This window comes from Orycteropus afer, unplaced genomic scaffold (genome assembly GCF_000298275.1).
Source record: "Orycteropus afer afer isolate SDZICR_OR568_19922 unplaced genomic scaffold, OryAfe1.0 scaffold00135, whole genome shotgun sequence".
NCBI lineage: Eukaryota > Metazoa > Chordata > Mammalia > Tubulidentata > Orycteropodidae > Orycteropus > Orycteropus afer.
In genome coordinates, this window is record NW_006921722.1 from 8,139,111 (window position 1) to 8,158,149 (window position 19,039).

Consider the following 19,039-nt stretch of genomic DNA (forward strand, 5'->3'; position numbering starts at 1 on the left):
AACAATCATCTTATTGGGTAAGGAGACTCCATTTTCGTAAACTACACGAGAGCGACAGGAGTCCACGTGTTGTTTCCAGTGTGCCTTTACACAGGGGTCTCTGTAGACTGAGGGCTTTGACGCAAAGGGAGCTCTATCCTGGTAAAGTGGGGTCTCCAGGGGAGGAAGGTCCATTGCACAGGTTGGTGCTGGAGAAGTGCCTCAGTCATGTTTTCGCCAGCGGGTCAAACAACTGCAGTGCTGTCCTCGTGTCTTTGTCACTGAGGGTCACCCAGTGTCCAGAGTCCTTCTGCCCGTGGTCTGCTGGCAGTAGCTCCACCTTCGCGGCTGAAGCAGTGACTTGGGGGGGGTCCGTGGGTGCCCTTTCAAAGCTCCCAGTCCCCGAGTCCAAAGGGCTGGAACTCTTGGAAAGCCAGGCATAATTCAACAGTGTAGGGTGATGGAGAAGGTTCCAGAAGTGGTCCTGATAATCATCAGGAGGGGAGGCTACCTCTGACTCCATCTTCTTGGTGGCACTGGTGTCAGGGCTTGTGGCAGATGACATGCCGAGAAAATCTGCCTGCAGAGAGAGGGAGCCAGCACCCAGCGGGGGTCCGGGCAGGCAGTCATCGCGGCTGCCACAGTAGGAAAGGCCCTGGAGGAGCTGGTTGCTGTTCTGCAGAACCTGCAGGTGGAAGGCAGCCGGGGCCGACTTCTTCCTCCTCGGAGGGACCTTGGGCACAGGAGACGGGACCTCCAGCAGCGGTGGCGAGGTGGCTCCTGCCCCTTGCGGGGCCTCATCTGATGCTGGCTTCTCCAGGCCTGGCCTCCTCTCGGCACCTCTCCCAGGCTGAAACGTTCTGGGTTTGGGCACCGGAGGCAGTTGAGGGGCTGTCACTAGAGAAGGGGTTTCAGCACTCATCTCTGAGGGCCCGATTGTGAAGAGGGCAGTCCGTTCCTCACACTGTTCTTCCGGTGACGTGGGCTGCGAAAAGGCAAGACAAAGAGTGTCAGTGAGAAGCCAGGACCCGGAGCGAGAATCAGAGAACACTCAGGTCAGAGAGAAAGCTCAGTGGACAGGCCAACAAACACGATTCGAGGATGTCTGGATGCTGGAGGTGGTGACCAGGTAAGAAAAAGGATGGGAGAAACACTCATTGATGGAGAAATAGCAGTTCCCATGAAACGGAAGGGAAATTTTAAAACCAGGGCCACAGCGAACAATTTGAGACAATTTTTTTTTTTTTTAATTACCTTAGCTATCGGGGTATACTCTCCCCTTATTAAAACCAAACCTCCCTGAGAACATCCCAGGCTCCAGTGAGTGGTGAGGATTCACCCATCTGTACCAGGCACGGGGGACATGCCTCCTGTTATAGCAGTGAGCTAACTGATGGAGCAATGGAAACCACTCTCTCCTTGGACTTTGATTTAGGTGTAAAATGAAAATGTTTTCACAGGGTCTTGACTTCCTCGGTTCTGGTTCAAAGTGATCACAAAGCAAAAACCTGCCCAGTGCAAGATGAAGCCTTTGTACAGACATGGCCCTCAGTAGCTTCCCAGGGCCAACTGCCACGGAGGTGACCTTGACACATGGTGATCCCACGGGTGTCAAGAGTAGAACTGGGCTCCGTGGGGCTGTCAATGGCTCATGTTTCAGAAGCAGATCACCAGGCCTTTCTTCAAGGCACTACTGGGTAGCCTTGAACTTCTAACCTCTCAGTCAGCAGCCGAGCACGTAACTGTTTATATTGCCCAGAGATTCTGGCCTTTCAGTATTTCCTTTGGTTCTTTTGAAAACAAACCCAAAACAAAACAAGTCTCCAACAGCCTTTGACTGAGACGCCTATGTGACAGGCTGGGAAAGTGAATCCGTTTCTGCACCTGGCTTTTGAAAGCAAAGACACAGCAAGGACCAGGACAAAGAGGAGAGAGATCAGTTTTGAGCAGGAGGGACAAATGGACAGATGCAACAAGCTCCAGAGGGACAGAACAGCCGCTCAGGGGATGCCCGTGAGCTCCACAGATAGCAAAGCACCAGAGTGACCGCTCACAGTTTCCACGGGTGACACACAGCCGCCACCCTGAGACAACCAGGCAGGGGATTACCGAGTGTCCTGCCACTAGAACCCGAGCTCAAACGGCAGATCCAGATGTCTCTAGAGGCGCCAGTCTCTGGGCTGCTACTGTCCTTACCAACTCATGTCTCTGAAGCAGCAAGCAAGGCTGAGAAGCTGGAGCGCGGGAACAAAAGGCAATCTGCAAGAAAAGTGGCGAGAGAAGCCGTGGGGCCTCCCGGGGACCCAGGCCACCAGGGCCATGGAGCCGCCCGGAGACCCGGGCCATCCAAGCTTGCAAAGGCTCAAGAACGGGTTGCTGCTCTGCTGTGCAAATAATATTGCACGCGAGAAACCACGTGCACACAGCGCAGGCCACGTACAAACGGAGAAAGTCAGACGCTTGAGAAGAAGAGCAAAGAGGATAATAGGACGCTGGGCCAAAGGGCCCCGAGAGGGTTTGGCTGGGGCCAAACCGAACATTTGTGAAACATCAAACTGAAAGCTGTTCTTGTCACAGTGAGACTCTGCAGAAAGACAGGAAAAGACTCATTTTTGTGCTCAGCTGCAGCCAGGATGCAGCCGGACATAGCGAGAAGGGAGTCAATGGGGATTCTCTTAAAGGAGAGGCTCCGTAGGACTGACGGACGGGGACAGAGCCTAGTCTCAATTAGCTAGGTTTCTGCCCGTGAAACGTAACTCCCCTCTAACCGTAGGTTCAGACAACTTAGGAGTAAGTTTGTGTCCCTGGGTCCTTACTTTGCCTGTCCTTCTCAGGGTTGGTTTCTTGATGGTAGGAACTCTGGGCGCGGGCCGCCGGGGAAGGGACTGGGGCATCTGGAAGGACTCCGGCTTGCTCTCCCCAGGTGTGAGCTCTGGTTTGGAGGTTCCTGGGTCCCTCAGGACCATGGCATTCTGAGCTTCTTCTGGGGTCCCTGGAAAGTGAGATTGCATGGTTGAGGTTAAAGAGAGAAAGGCGATTCACTGCCTGGCTTACTCTCTAGACAAGAGTCTACGTTCTAAGGATAATTCACTTACAAAATGTATTCCCCTTCAAAAGTCTTTGAAGAGCATCAAGTTTGGCTCCTAGCTATTCACGTTCACTTCTCAACAGGGATGGTGCTCCATGGTCCATGGACAGTCCTGGTGCCCTGACACCATGCACAAAGTTTTAAGTGTATGTGAACACTGCAGGGGCATCTCCATCCACATCTCCAGGGCCAAGAGATTTCATACCTCAAACCTCTACATCAACAGGAGTTCTTTTAATAAATGCTTTTAGAAAAACCAAAACTCACTGCCACTGAATTGATTCCCACTCATAGTGACCCCCACTGGGTTTCCAGGCTGTAACTCTTTAAGGAAGCAGACTGCCTCATCTTTCTTCCACAGAGCAGATGGTGGGTTCAAACCATTGACTTTTGGTTAGCAGCCAAGTGCCAATAACGCTTTATTGACATATAATTCACATGCCATAAAAGTGCCCTTTCAAAATGTACAATTGAGTCCAAGGGTTTAGGGCATTCGGTGAGCTGCACAGCCATCACCACTGTCTAACTCCAAGAGGTTGTCATCATCCCCAAAAAACCCCTGCCCATCTGCAGTCCCTCCCCACTCCCTACTCCCCCAGGCTCTGGGAACCACTGGCCAACGTTCCGTCTTCATGGACTTGTCTACTCTGGACATTGCACGTCAACTGAATCACACAACGTGTGGCCTTTCGTGTCTGCCTTCTCCCCTTCAGCATCACGTTTCTAAGGTTCATCCAGGTCAGAACATGTGTTAGTATCTCCTGTCTCTCTGTTGCTTCATCATGTCCCATCAGAAGGGCTCCCTACATTTTGCTTATTCATTCTGTTGACAGACATTTGGGTTGTTATAGTCATAAAATTCTAGTTAGTTATTTTTTTAAAATTATAAAAAAAATCACTGGTAGTGGTGTTAACCTAAAATGGTGTTTCTCAACCATGGAGCTCATGTACTCTTTCCATGCATTGCATATGTCTTCTTTTTTGGGGTCATATTTCTTTTCAAAGTAAATATCTCCCCTCTCCCAGTGAGAGTCTGATGCAAAGTCAAAACAAAACAAAACACAAAGATTTTAGTTACCAGTGATTTTGAGTGAGGCATGTTCCAACTTAAACCATGACTAATGTGGGCTAAATGAAGTAATAGCAGCAAATTAACCAGCAATGAAGCAGAGATGATATCCCCCGACAGCAAAGGATCTGTCCATACGTGCTGGTGTTCACAGGTGCTGCTGTCCACACATGCTGCTCTCTGTCTACAGGTGTTGGTTTTCTACAGGTGCTGGTGTCCACACATGCTGCTGTCTACAGGTGCTGCTGTCCACACGTGCTGCTGTCCACACGTGCTGCTGTCTATAGATGCTGGTGTCCACACGTGCTGCTGTCTATACGTTCTGGTAATTTCAAAGTGGGTTTTGTGCTGAAACAGGACTCCTATTAGAGCTAGCTCATCTCACAGAGCCAGCAGGATGAGTTGGTGTCTGCCACGTTAACCACTCTGAAAACTCATATTTGCTTAGTTCAGTCTCTCCCTTAAGGGCTGTGCAGTAAGCCTTGGAGGTTGTTCATAGACTCAGTGAACAATGAATGTGTATGACAATAACTTTTAGTGCAACATTACCAAAAGTTGCTAAGGGGTAAAACTGAACCAGGCCAAATCCATTGCCATCAATTCCAACTCACAGTGACCCCTGCGACCGAGTGGAACTTCCCCACTGGATTTCCTAGCCTATAATCTTTATGGAAGATTGCTAGGTCTTTCTGCCTTGGAGCTACTGAGTGGGTTTGAACCACCAACATTTTGGTTAGCAGCTGAGTGCTTAATGATTATGCCACTAAGGCACCTTTCTTAAAAATCTCAGCCGTTAACTCATTGCCATTGAGTCAATTCTGACTCGTTGTGACCTTGGACAGAGTAGAACTGCCTTTAGGGTTTTTTAGGGAAGCAGCCAGCCACATCTTTTCTTTTGGACAGCAGGTGGTGGGTTCAAACCATTAACTTTCTGGTTAGCAGCCAAGTGCTTAAACACTATGCCACCAGGCTAAGAGGTACTTTCACTGAATACTGCTTCCAGAAAAAAAAAAATCAAATCTTTTTTGAGTCCTTTGGGAGCTCTGGTGGCATAGTGCCTGAGGCATTTGACTGCTAACCAGAAGGCTGGTGGTTCAAACTCACCAGCCACTCCTTGGAAGGAAGGTTGGGCAATTGACTTCCATAGAGATACTGCCTCGGAAACCCAAGGAGGGGTCGCTATGAATCGGATTCGACTGGATGGCAGCAAGTTTGGTTTGGTTTAGTTTTAGTAGGAAGGAGAAGCTCTGGTGGCGCAGTGCCCAAGGCATTTGACTGCTAACCAGAAGGTTGGTGGTTCAAATCCACCAGCCACTCTGTGGGAGGAAGATGGGGCAATCTACTTCCATAAAGATTTACCACCTCAGAAACCCAGTAGGGGTTGTCATGAACCAGAACTGATTTGATGGCAGTGAGTTTTGTTTTTTTTTGTAGGAAGAGGAAAAGGAAGCAAGGTTTTCCTCAGGCAGGGAGGAAGCCCACCTCCTCTGGCTTCCATGAGACATCGGATTGCGGCTTCTGCCTCCTGAGCGTTGCTGGTTTTGATTTGCTTGACGTTGTAGGGTTTACTTATTCCGGTCCTGGCTTTGGGCTGGAGGACAGAATTAGGAAGAGAAGCAGGTTAACACAGGTAGGAACACAGCCTCATACACAAACTCCTTACTTCCCCGTCTGAACGCATCAAAACGTATACTCCATATAAAGCACACCCCTAGGAACCCGGAAGTACCCTTATACCCAGAAGGCAGGCAGAATAACACCAAGTGCCACGGTTGCCATAGAGATGACCCTGCCTCATGGCAATCCAATAGTGTCTCAGGAGAACTGTGCTCCAGAGTTTTCAATGACTTTTCGGAAGGAGATACCAGGACTTTCTTCCCAGTGCCTTCGGGTAGACTTGAATCTCTAGCCTTTTGGTTAGTGGACTAGTGTGTTGCCGTCAAGTTGATTCTGACTCACAGTGACCCTACACGACAGGGTAGAACTGCCCCATTGGGTTTCTAAGGCTGTAAATATTTTTAATTTTTTTGTGACTTTGGTTAAAGTTTACAGAGCAAATTCATTTTTCATAGAGCAGTTCACATATGTTGGTGTCTACATGCGCTGGTGTAGACATTTTGTTTCATGACATTGACTGTACTTCCTCACAATGTAACAGCTCTCTTCCCACTTCCTCCCTGTAGTTATCGCTTCTCTGTGTCCTTTCTTATGCACTCCTGCTGCCTGAGCTATCTCCCTGTGCAAATACCACCCTTTTGTTCTCCCACAATTGACTGTTCTAGGGAGTGTATCTGCCTGACTCTATATGCCTGTCTATTGATTAGCTGGAAGCCACTGGGAGTGAGTTCAATTCCAGATCCAAAAGGTGGCTAGGGGCCATAGTCTCAGGTGTCTCACCACTAAGGCTGGAAATCTTCACAGAAGCAAAGCCCAAACCAAACTCAAGGCCATCAAGTTGATTCTAACTCAGTGACCATTTATTTAGGAGAGAGTTGAACTGTGTAATACGGTTTCCAAGACTGTAAATCTTTACGGGAACAGACTGCCACATCTTTCTCCCATGGAACAGCTGGTAGCTTTGAGCCCCAACCTTTCAGTCAGCAGCAAAGCACTTAATAGCTCTGCCACCAGGGCTCCTTTCCCTGGATGGAAAGGCCCCCCGTTACCTGTGTCTTCTTGGCTCACTCACTCACAGAATGATGGTGGCCAAGTGGGATGGTGAGCAGAAGCCGGCAAGTGTTACGATCTTAACAAAGTTCAACAAGATGCAAAGGGCTAGAAGGACAGGGGCAGCCAGGTTTCAAGTACATGTTCTCCCGGGGGAAAAGGAGAGCAAGAACTCACACATCACTCCTGAATCTTACTGACCTTGAGAGAGAAAATGTGAGTGTCTCCTGTGTGCCAGGCACTCTCCTAGGCAGAGGGAGCCAGCCGTGAACAGAGAACCAGTGTCCCTGCCCTACATGGGTTAGACTGGAGGCAGGGACCTTTTTAGTCTTTCCTCAACTACCTTTACACCAGAATGACTATTTGTCAGGATGACTGGTCTAACTTCCTCCTCCATTTTCCCTCCCACCAACCACTGCTCTGTACCCCAAGGGCACAGGCCAGAATCAGAAGGGAAGGGAAGGGAAGCAGATGGGTCTGAAAACCAACCACCCTGCCGCCCAGGGACACTGGGGGTTTCCCTCAAATATGACTTCCTCTCTAACACCTTGTGACTTCCTCTCTAACACCCTGTGACTTCCTTTCTAACATCCCAAGACTTCCTCTGTAACACCCTGCGATTTCCTCTCTAACACCCCGTGACTTCCTTTCTAACATCCCAAGACTTCCACTGTAACACCCCGCGACTTCCTCTGTAACACCCCGCGACTTCCTCTGTAACACCCCGCGACTTCCTCTGTAACACCCCGTTACTTCCTCTAACACCCCATGAATTCCTTTCTAACATCCTGCGACTTCCTCTGTAACACCCCGTGACTTCCTCTCTAACATCCCGTGACTTCCTCTCTAATACCCTGTAACTTCCTCTGTAACACCTCGTGATTTCCTCTCCAACATCCCATGACTTCCTCTCTAACACCCCAAGACTTCCTAACACCCTGATAATCACTTTGTTGTCAGTTGCTGTCAAGTTGGCTGACTCGTGGCTGTCTCATGTAGAACAGGATGAAATGCTGCCTGTTCCTATGCTATCTCCATGAGCTCCAGTATGTTGGAGCCCACTGTGTCACTCCGTTCCATTGAGGGGTTCCCTCAACTTTGCTGACCCTCTATTTTACCAAACATGACATCCTTTTCTAGTGACTGGTGTTTCCTGATGATGGGGCCCAAAGTAAGTCCTTTGGCCATGTCTGAGCATTTACAGGCCCAGTGAGAGCCGTGGAGGGTATAAAGGGAAAGAACTGGAGAGCCCGGAGGGTAACAGAGATCTGGCTAGGCATGGAGTGGGGGTGACACCACGTGGCCTCAGGGCGAGCCCCAGGGCAGCCCACAGGTCAAGGTGCTGACCCGCTGTCCCGCAAGCCCAGTACAGAACTCACTGGTTGCTGAAGTGCCCCCGGCAGCAGCTTTGCTGTCTGCAAAATCGAGTACTGTCCGTGGGTGCCGGAGGAGATGGACACGTCTGAAGCTGACTTCTTCACCATCAAACCAGCTGGAAAAACCAACAAAGGCAGGGTATGAATCTCAGCCGAGGTCGCGGGTGTCGCAGGGCAGCATCCCAGTGGGCTGCGGGAAGCCCTGCCAGATGAGGGTGGCGTCAGGCGGACGGCAGGCAGGCAGGGCTGGGGCCTAGATACTCACGTGGTGCTTGGGGCATTCACCGATGCAGTGGCCTTACTGTGATTTTTATCGGGTTTCTCCTCTAATGCAGAAACAGCTTGAGTCTATTACTGTAGACTCGGTGGGGAAGCATTATTTGAATGCAAATCCAGTCTAACATACTGGGGATCGGACTTGATATGAAAGTCAGTTGATTTTTTTCAAGTGATTTGAAACACTACTGTTATGTCACCAAGTTTTTAAAAATGTTTGCTGAGAAAATAACCTAAAACTCTTAAAGTAAGGGAATAAATTATGCTACGTTATACTTGTAGCCGCCAATGACAACATGGAATGATGTGCAGAACAAAGGCAGGGTAAGTGGAATAGGATCAATTACCAAACAAAATGGACACCGATTTTGTCAGTAATAGTGAAAACAACAAATGTGAAGATCTGGGCACATATAACCCAGAACAGATGTTTGTGGAAGTGCCTGAAACATAAGGGACTTGCCATAAATAGTATTGTGTTGGCAAAAAAGATGAATAGGTGTGTGTGTTTTGTGTTCATAACCCTCCTTCCTCACCCCTCAGTACTCCCCAGCTATCAGAGGGCCACCGGAAGACGATTTTCAGGTTATGCAGGAAAGTGCCAGGGACACAGCACTGCTTCTAGAGGATGCCGAGTCCCCTCTCCTCAGACACTCAAGGGAGGAAGAGCCTGCTGGGCTGGAGGCCAGCTGGTGCAGCAGCCCCAGGTTCCAGGGGGAGACAGTGGGGTGTGCAACACCTCGCCTGCTGGAGGCTGGCTGTCCCAGACTTCACGTAAGGAGAGAGATGCTGGCAGTAGTCAAGGGGACAGGAGCCTGCCTCTGAATGACAGGGCAGAGGTGAGAAAGAAGTGGAAGAACCCCCCCCCAGTGGTGCCCCCCACTTCCATGTAGGTGGTTTCAAACCGGAAGCAGCACAGTTGGAACATGAAGACACACTCTGTAAATGAATCCACTGTAAATGAATTCACGAGAGACACAGCTGCCTCCAACATCAAACCTGTCACAGACTTGAGACAAAAAGGGGCCTGAGCATTGAGGAAAAGGAAGACAGAGGTACATGGGAAGTGCAGACAGCGAAGATGAACCCTCTTGCATGTACAGTATTACGTGTCAGTGAAGGCAAACATGGGTATACAGGTGGACAGATGGGTGCACAGGCTGAACTATTAGGTATGTCTATGCAGCGGGGAGTATACCCAAGACCATGTATAGGGTTGGCAGACAATGGTTCTCTAAGTGTATTTGCATGCTCTGTAAGAATTCCCAGGTGTATAGTAGAGCTGACAAGGGGCAAGGTTGTAGTCACTTCTTGGGCACACCCAGCTACCCAGAGGGACTGAGTAGTTGAACCTGTGGGCTCAGGATCATAGTTGCAGGGGACATCAAGCTCAATTGGCATAACATATTACATACAATACTGTTCTACTTCCTACTTTGGCGAGTAGCAACTAGGATCTTAAAAGCTTGCAAGCAGCCATCTAGATACAACAATGGGTCTCTCTTTGTCCAGAGCAAAGAAGAATGAAGAAAACCAAAACTTCATGGAAACAGTTAGTCCTAGCGACTGGTATACCATGTGATCCCCAGCCTATACAACTATGAGACCAGAAGAACTGGATGGTGCCTGGCTACCACCGTCAACCACTCGGAGGGGGATCTATGTAAGAGATCCTGGATAGAGAGGAAGAACAATGTGGAACAAAATTCAAAATCATGTGGGGAAAAAAAGGGGGGGGCAGGTTTGCTGGTCTGATAGAGCCTGGTAGAACCACTGAGACTATGGCCCCTAGCTGCCCTTCAGGTCTGGAATTGAACCCACACCTGTGGCTTCCAGCCAAACAAAAGACAGGCATATGAGTTGAACATTTACCTGAGGTAGATACACTCCTTGGAGAGAACAATCATGGGAGAAAGAAGGGCTGCTTATGCACAGGGAGACAGCTCAGGGGGCAGGAGTGCATGGAGGGATGGACACAGGGAAGAGTTAACTATTGGGAAGAAGTGGGAGGGGAGCTGTTGCATTGGGGTAAATTGTAGTCAATGTCATGAGACAACGTGTTGTGAACTCCTGTATGGAGAGTGAATTTGTTCTGTAAACTGTCACCCAAATCACAATATAAAAAAAGAAAAGGGGGGGCCTGAAGCGAGGAGGAAAGCACGGAAGCCCCAAAGCGAGGCCGAAGCAGCTTCAGAAGTGGATTTCAGGGAGGAAGACGCGATTACTCCCAGCAGGCATTGTGGCGGTGAGCAGAGAGCAGGGGAGGCTTACTTGGAGGGGGGGGTCTCTGTGGTGGGTGAGGTGGCCGAGGCCTATTGGGAACCGACAGAGACCTGCTTGGAGAACGGTGGCGGAAGTCCCCAACGGCTTCAAGCTCCTGCTTTAACTCCGCCCGCTCAGCATCATCTGGAGGACACGTGGGACAGCTGTGAGATGGTGGGGCCACGAGGCACAGCCGTCGGGCCTGGGCGGGGACCCCCGCAGGACAGCGTGCACTCAGGAGCAGACGCCCCTTTCTGCTGGCGTGGAAGGGAGGCAGGGGGACCCAATGCCTGCTTGGAACACTCAGTGACCCACTGGTGGGGTTTACATGTTTCCCATGGAGCTGTGTGTCCTTTGGACATCATCAGTGAGGACTGGACACAGAGTGGAGAGACAGGTGGAAACCAGAGCCCTGAATGGTCACCCAGTCACAGGGGAGACAGGTTCTAATTTATTGCCCCAAAAGGAGGCCAGGTTTTTGAAAGCTGAAGGTATTTTCCCTCCTCTGATGGGGGGCAGACTGCAACTCAGCTCTACTATTGAGGATTCTAGCTGTCGCCCAAGTGTCCACCATCTTGACGGCATGGACACATTCTGTGAAGCTTACAGGGGTGTGGGGAGGTGGCTGCTTCTGTTTTATTACCGAAAAACCAGCTGCCGTTGTGTTATTTCCGACTCAAGGCAACATTGTGTGTGCAGAGCAGAACTGGGCTCCACATGGTTCAGGGACCTTTCGGAAGCAGATAGCCAGGCCTTCCTTTGGAGGCACATCTGGGTGGACTCAGACTGCCAGCTGCCTGTACCACCCCCGGACTCCCTGTTTCTGTGTGACTGCAGAGCTTACCTACGCAGGACAATTTGAGGTCTTCTGCCCTGGACCGTACCACAGCCCAATGCATCTCATTTTGGCCCATGCCTCAAAGGCCCCGGCTCAGCCCTGTGTATGTCTGAGCCTGGAACTGGGAGAAGCAGCACTTCTCCCTCTAACGGGGCTCCCTGGACACCGTGTAGCACTGGGGAGCTGTGTGCTCCATGCCCACCGGTGACGGGCTGCCCAAGGAGTCTCGTCTTGCTCTGTTCATTTCTTTACTCAGAGACGGCTCTGCATTCATGCCAGCTCTGTCCGCCAGAGGCTGCCTGGATGACAGTCACCCCAGAGGAAGGGCCGCCTCATCCCCTCAGCGTCTCCCAGGGCAGAAGCCCTAGACGAGAAACACAGAACTGCCTTGATGTTCCGACAAGGCTGGTCCCAAACCAAGCTCCATGTGGGATCTCCCGGGGCCTCTGTGAAAGGTCTCATCGCCCCAGCTCCACACCCACCAGATCCCAATCTCCACGTGGGGCTCAGGGCAACATTTGTGTCACAGGTCCTAACGATCCCATGCACCAGACCACAGATCCACTGTGGGACCACCCTACCGTCAGAGGCTCAGGTGTCTTTGCCTTTCTCCCCCAGAAACCCCTGAATTTGCTCTCACAGCTATTCTCTGCCCCAGTCCACAGGGTCCTGGCTCATGGGGGGAGCGGAGGTCCGCTGCACCTGCTGGGGGGAGACCGCCCCTCCAGGCAGTGGAGACACAACGCCTCACAGCTGGAAGCAATCCTGGCTGTCTGTGAAACCTGCCAGAGTCTGACTCCGAACACCAACTACCCTCCTTTCCAGCCCCAGAGCTCCGCTAGTACCAACTGCTGCCAAGTCAGCTCAGACCCATAGTGACCCCATGTGTGCAGGGCAGAACTGGGCACCATAAGATTTTCAGTGGCTGAATTTTCAGAAGTCAGTCACCAGGACTTTCCTCCAAGGCGTCTCTGGGTGGACTCGAACCACCACCTTTTCTGTTGCAGTGGCCAAGAGTGTTGACTGTCTGCACCTCCCAGGGACTCTCATGTAACTCTCAAAAAAACCAAACTCACTGCCGTCGAGTTGGATCCGACTGACAGCGACCCCTCCTTGAGTTTCCAAGGCGGTATCACAATGGAAATAGATTACCCAATTTTCCTTCCGGGAGTGGCTGGTGGGTTGAACCGCCAGCCTTCTGGTTAGCAGTTAAATGCCTTAGGCACTATGCCACCAGAGCTCCCTAGAGGGTTTTCAAACTTACTCAAAGGAGTTATTAGACCATTTAACCTAGGAATGTGCAGCTCAGTCAATAGAACTTTCCAGCCCTCTTTATTCAGGTCTCAAATTCCTAGGAGCCATGGTGGCACAAGTGGTCAGCAATCAGCTGCCAGCTTAAAGGTTGGTGGTTCGAACCCACAGAACAGCTTCACAGAAGAAAGCCCTGATGAACTGTTTCCATAAAGATTACAGCCGAAACCCAATGGAGTATTTTCACTGTGTAACACCCAGGGGTTCACTGTGAGTCAGAGTCAGCTTGACAGCAGTGGGTTTGGTTTGTGTTTTTTAAACATGACTAAAGCATTCGACTGCTAACAAGAAGGCTGGTGGTTCAAACCCACTAGTTGCTCAGTGGAAAAAGATGGGGTGATCTACTTCTGTAAAGATTTACAGTCTCAGAAACCCAATGGGGTCGCTATGAGTCGGAATCAACTCGATGGCAGTGAGTTTGGTTTTCTGGTTTGTAGCAATAAACGTATCAATATAACAATACAATGGCAACTCAGCAAAGATACTGAATGTCTGTTATGGGGTTAAATCAAAAGTTTTTTTTGGAAAAATTAGAAAGAGTTAAAACCAATTCAGACCTGTGACCACATGACCGTGTGAGCATACAGGAAACAGGGATTGTCATGCACCTGGCATTCTATATGGATAGAACTTGTCATGGAAACATGAACGAGAATGACTAGAGACAGTCAGTGTGGTGGAAGCTGGGTCCCCCTCCCCAACGTGTTCACACAGACTGTGACTCTCATCTTGGACCGCTGACAGGACACGATCTTGGTTGGGACCATTATGAAGTGTCTGACTCTGAGGGAGAAAGAACATACCTGCCCCAGTGGAACCAAACACCGGGGGCCACTGAGGAAGGGAAGACCCAACCTACCTTTGTATGTTGGCTGCTGCTGCTTTTTGGTGAGTGCAGGCGACCTGCTGGGAAGGGCTGCTGCCGTGGAGCCAGGGGCTTCTGGAAGGTCATCTGCCAGCAGCTCAGTGTCGGAGACCACCGGCCGATGCAGCTCCCCCACCAAATAGTCCTCATCGTCGTCCAGAATGTCCCCTTGGAGCAGGAAATGGATCAAAGGAGACAGGGAGGGTGAGACGCACCTACTTGTTCATCAGTGGGTCTGTTTCCTCTCCATGCCTGTAGTTCTGGTCAGAACACACATGGCTCGGGCCAGAAGTGGCACATGTGTGATCATACACATGTGATCAGAGTGCTATGACCCCATCAGACAGGAGATGCAGGGGCCAAGCCAATACCCTCAGAGCCACTGTCCTCAATGTACCTTGAGATGGTTCTAGGGGACCACCATGCCCCCCCAAACACAGCCTGTTCTTGTGCATGCAGTACAATGCTTGCCCCACCAAGAGCCTTTAGCCCGTTACAAGGCAGGGCTTGGAAAGGGGGTCTTTGAAACCTCACATCCAGTGCCAAGACACTTGCTGGCCCGTCTTCACCAGAGCTTTGGAGAAGCCCTTATGGGGTTATTAACCTTCAGATTCGTAGTCCAAACTGGTGAAGTCATAGTTTTCTTCCAGCAAGCGGGAATTGGCTGTGGGAGACACCAAGACCACACTCTCCCGTTTCCGAATGATCTCCTCTTGCAAACCTTTCAGCCAGTCCTTCGTTTTGGGTCTAATCTTCACCGCCCTGCCTTTCACCTGTGAGGGCAGAGCGACCATCAAAATAAACAAGTAAAACCAACCCCCTTGGTCACAGAATGCTTCTCATGCAAACTCACACAGTGGGAGCCAGGCCCATCTTCACAATTTGCCAAGATGGCGGAGAAGGGGGCCCCGACCCTGAGCATAGCTCTCTCACAGTGGGTCTAAAGAAAGGTGAAATCACCATTGCCTGATTCTCTTTCCTCGTGAACTTAAAACAAGGATATTAGCAAAATGGAGGCCACATACGAGCTGCATATTCTAAAGAAAAGATTAAGACATGGTGCCATGTGGAGGTCTGAGAGAAGGCAGCCAGGTCACTCCATGGGAGCTATACACTAAACCCTGCTCTTTTTCCCATGTCCCACATGGAGCCAGTGCTGGCCGTTGGACAGCTCAGTCAAGCAGAAGGAAGGATCCCAGCTCCCTCCCTCATGCAGACCTACCCAGGAAGACACAGGTCAGGACAGGAGAGGGGTGACACGCCACATGAAAGCAACAGAGAACCTAGCACCTGGAGTCTTAAAAGCTTGTGAGCAGCCATCTAAGATACAACTATTGGTCTCTGGTTATCAGAAACAAAAGAGAAAGAAGGAAACCAAAGTCTCAGAGAAGATTTTAGTCTACAGGGCTAAGAGCTTACACAAGTCACGGCTTCATCTACCCTGAGACCAGAAGAACTAGATGGTGCCCAGCTACCACTGCCACCTGTCGTGATCAGGAACACAATAAATGGACCCTGACAGAATGGGAGGAAAATGCAGAACAGAGCTCAGATTCTTAACAAATCCAGACTTACTGGACTAGTTGAGCCTAGAGGACTCCCCTGGCTACTGCCATGACACACTCTTTGAACCTTGAACTGAAAGTATCCCTAGGTCACCTTTTAGTGATGTAACAGATTGGCACCCAAAATAAAGGCTATCACCCATGAGTACCAAAAGGTCAACAATTATTCTAGAGCAAAGAAGAGAAGATGAGGGGGCAGGGACATTAGAGTACTGGAAATGGAACAACCAGAATGCAATTAAGGAGAATGTTGACACACTGTGAAAAATGTGACTAATGTCACTGAACAACTTGTATAGAAATTATCAAATGGGAACCTAAGTTCCTGTGTAAACTTTTACCAAAAATATAATAAAATACTACTAACAACAAAAAGCAATAGAAAATCATGGGGACCCATCAGCCCTGATGCCACTATTGGCCGGTGACCCACCTTCATGCCATCCATGTTCAGGACGCTGAGAGCTGAGTGACTATCTGCAAAAGTCACCAGCATCTGCCCTTGATTGATCCTGGAATAGATAAGACAGGCCAAATCAGCCAGAGAATGTGGGTCCTTGAGGGGATCCCCACACTGCACCACGTCAGCCGGCTGCAGGTACCTGACAAGAACAATGGTCCCATAGTTCCCCAAGGTCTGCATGAGCTCTGCACGCAGGTCCTCGGGGAATTCGTTCCTCTCTTCTAAGGTTGGCGACTGGAGATTTACCACAACGGTGGCATCCAGGGGGCCCTGGAAAGAGGAGACCTCTTGGAAAACTCTCTCCCGTGCATCTACGTCAACTTCTTGTACCTCCACCTCCACAATGGCCAGCACAGGTCTGTCAGACACAGAGGGAAGCGGAAACAGTGACCCTGAGACAAGAAATCGACACAGAGAGCACATCCAACCTGCAGCCTCCGACCGGCCATCACAATGAACATGGACCACCCATGACTGTGCCCACCGGCTCCTGTAGGGCCACCAGCTGTCTTGTCCCAGGGACGTCCATTTTCATCCTGAGCCAATCTCAGTATCATCTATGCGTTTTTATCTAAGGATGATTTGGGTGGCAAAAAAAAAAAAAAATGACTATGCTCTGAAAATTTAACCCAGGAATCAGAAAACAACCAGCTTTTTGCTGTTGTTTTAAGTATATATCTAGGAGCTCTGGTGGTGTAGTGGTTAAGGCATTTGGTGCTAACCAAAAAGTTCGTGGTTCAAACCTACCAGCTGCTCTGCAGGAAGAAGTTGAGGCAATCTATTTCCATAAAGATTTACAGCCTTGGAGACCCAATGGGGTTCACTGTGAGTCAGAATCAACTCAATAGGCAGCGAGTTTGGTTTATGAAATATATATCAAACACAACATTTGCCAATTTAATGTTTTTCATGTATTGAATTTACTGACACTGATTACATTAAGTGTGTTTTACAACCATCATCAATCAATGTGCCAAAATCTCATCCCCGTGAGTGGAAACTCCCTGCTTCCTAAGCAACGGCTTCCCTTCCCCAGCCCTTCCCCTGGTGAGCACTAGCGTGCTCAGTGGTCATCAAAGAGTTTTTCAACAGCATCCCCGGTACCACTAAGGATGTGGAGAGGTGGATACTTCTACTCAGCCGGAGGTTCCAGCTTTTATAAGGACTCGTCAAAAATTTGTATTAAGAGTCTCAAAAATATTCATTTCTTTTCACCTAGCAGTCTTACTTCTAGAACTGTACTCTAGAACACATTCTGTAGGAAATGATCAGTGATTCAAAGGTTTATACACCAGGTCGTTCATTAGAATGGTGATAATAGGAGAAAAAGGAAACCACGTAACTGTTCTCTCATGTGGGAGACATTGTGATACATCCATGCAAAAAAACCCAAACCAAACCCCATCGCCATGGAGTCAATTCCAACTCTTAATGACCCTACAGGACAGAGCAGAACTGTCCCATAGCCTTTCCAAGGCTGGGAATCTTTACATAAGCAGGCTGCCATGTCTACCTTCCATGGAGCAGCTGGCGGCTTTGAACCACTGACCTTTCAGTTAGCAGCCAAGAACTTAACCCTGGTGCCCAGGGCTCCTCCACGGAAGAACAGGCATGTAATGTAACGAGTGTAGAACTCTGTGACATACACAGGAGATAACACAGTTGCCAGGGAGATTCTGATACAGGGATGGGTGATGTCTTACTAGTTACAAGCACCCAGAAACTCTTTTATTATGAAGATTATGTGAATTTACTGCAGACATTTACAATGTAAATTAAATGGAAACAAAGTGAAATACAAAATGGCACATCCTGTGGGAAGACCTTGAAGATGAAGAAACTGCAAAAATGAAGACATCTGATAGGGTGATGGGATCAGGTGGCCACGGGCTGGGAGGGGTTGGGGGGCAATGGGAAGCAACTGCTAATGCCTATGGGGTTTCTTCTGGGTGACGAGAATGTTCTAGAAGTGATAGTGGTGATGGCTGCACAACTCTGTGAATATAGTAAAAACCACTGAATTGTACATTTTAAATGCATGAGCTGTACAGTATACGAACTGTTAAAAAAGAAAAAAAAAAAAACAGACTGTTTGCAACAACAAAACGTTAGAAAAAGCATTCACTAATAGGTGACAGGGTAGAAGTTCATGGATGCATGTCATGGAACACTTCACAGCAGTTACACACCAATGAGCCAGATCTCTGCTGGTGACACACTGTATCCCAAAAATATGAAGTCAGAAAAAGCAAGCTGTGCAATGATACCATTTATGAAAATTCAGAAAACCCCGAATTTGAAACTTTCATAAACCACGTCCTGCATGATCTGGGGCAAAATGTTAACATTTACTGCTCCTCGGTGGTGGGTGTCAGGTCTGTCACATCCTCCTTGGGCTTTATTGTCTTCTGCACGCACACACGCGCCCCTTCTGGGGAGGAGGAGGCCCTGCCCTCTGGGCGGCAGCCGACGGGACATACCTGTGATCGGATGCTTGCAGCTCCGCCCGGCCGTAGTAGGCGAGGACCCCGGGAGACCAGCTGTGTTTGACTCTGGCGTCAGCGCTAAGATCACTGTCTAGAAGGTGGAGTTCTCCTGCTACTCAGAGGTTCCGTCCCAGAAATCCACACACAACAGAAAATTCTATCAATGTCACTGATCAGACACCTCTGCTGAGTTTCACATCATAAAACACCACGGGCCTCAGTCTTGTTCAGGCTACCCTCTGGGGCTTGAAACCAGCCCGGGGTGTTGCTTAGGGGACTGGACTTTAAAAACAGTGTCTGGCCCCAGCTTGGTGTCCCAGGCCAGGCAGGTGGTCACTGATGCCTCTGAGTGAAAATTTACTTTCCTCACCTGCAGATGTGCCGACCCTGCTTACAAATGTGGGTGTACATCTCTCCAGAAGGCCCGCTGTTTATGGACTGTGGACAGGTGTTCTAACTTTAATCGCACCTCACTTCTTAGCTGAGCATCAATAAAGTAGTTCAAAACCTTCTCAAGAACTAACTGGTAAAAATTCTTATCTTTATGGTACCTGCCAGTTGCCACCTGAGTCAGCTCCAACTCATGGTGACCCCACGTGCATCACCGTCCCACAGTGCTCCGTAGGGTTTCCAATGGCTGATTATTTGGAAGTAGACCACCAGACCTACTGGGTGGACTCGAAGCTCCAAACTCTTTGTTAACAGTTAAGTGCATCAATCATTTGTACCATCAGAATCTCCTTTGGGGTCTAGCTCCCACGTACCTTGCTTTAAGCAGACAAAGTCAGAGTCTG

At 49.5% G+C, this 19,039-nt stretch overlaps 1 protein-coding gene across 1 annotated transcript in view; it reads right to left on the bottom strand.

Moving 5' to 3' along the window:
* Positions 1-205: 205 nt before the first annotated feature.
* Positions 206-19,039, bottom strand: part of SYNJ2 (synaptojanin 2) — a 102,645-nt gene continuing 83,811 nt past the window's right edge. The window contains exons 16-26 of the mRNA XM_007945297.1: positions 19,010-19,013; positions 18,240-18,357; positions 15,899-16,117; positions 15,730-15,808; positions 14,336-14,504; positions 13,726-13,899; positions 10,727-10,861; positions 8,183-8,295; positions 5,619-5,727; positions 2,796-2,971; positions 206-964 (exon numbers count right to left, since the gene is read on the bottom strand). Of these exons, the coding sequence (XP_007943488.1) occupies positions 206-964; positions 2,796-2,971; positions 5,619-5,727; positions 8,183-8,295; positions 10,727-10,861; positions 13,726-13,899; positions 14,336-14,504; positions 15,730-15,808; positions 15,899-16,117; positions 18,240-18,357; positions 19,010-19,013 (2,055 nt within the window). The remainder of the gene's footprint in view (positions 965-2,795; positions 2,972-5,618; positions 5,728-8,182; positions 8,296-10,726; positions 10,862-13,725; positions 13,900-14,335; positions 14,505-15,729; positions 15,809-15,898; positions 16,118-18,239; positions 18,358-19,009; positions 19,014-19,039) is intronic.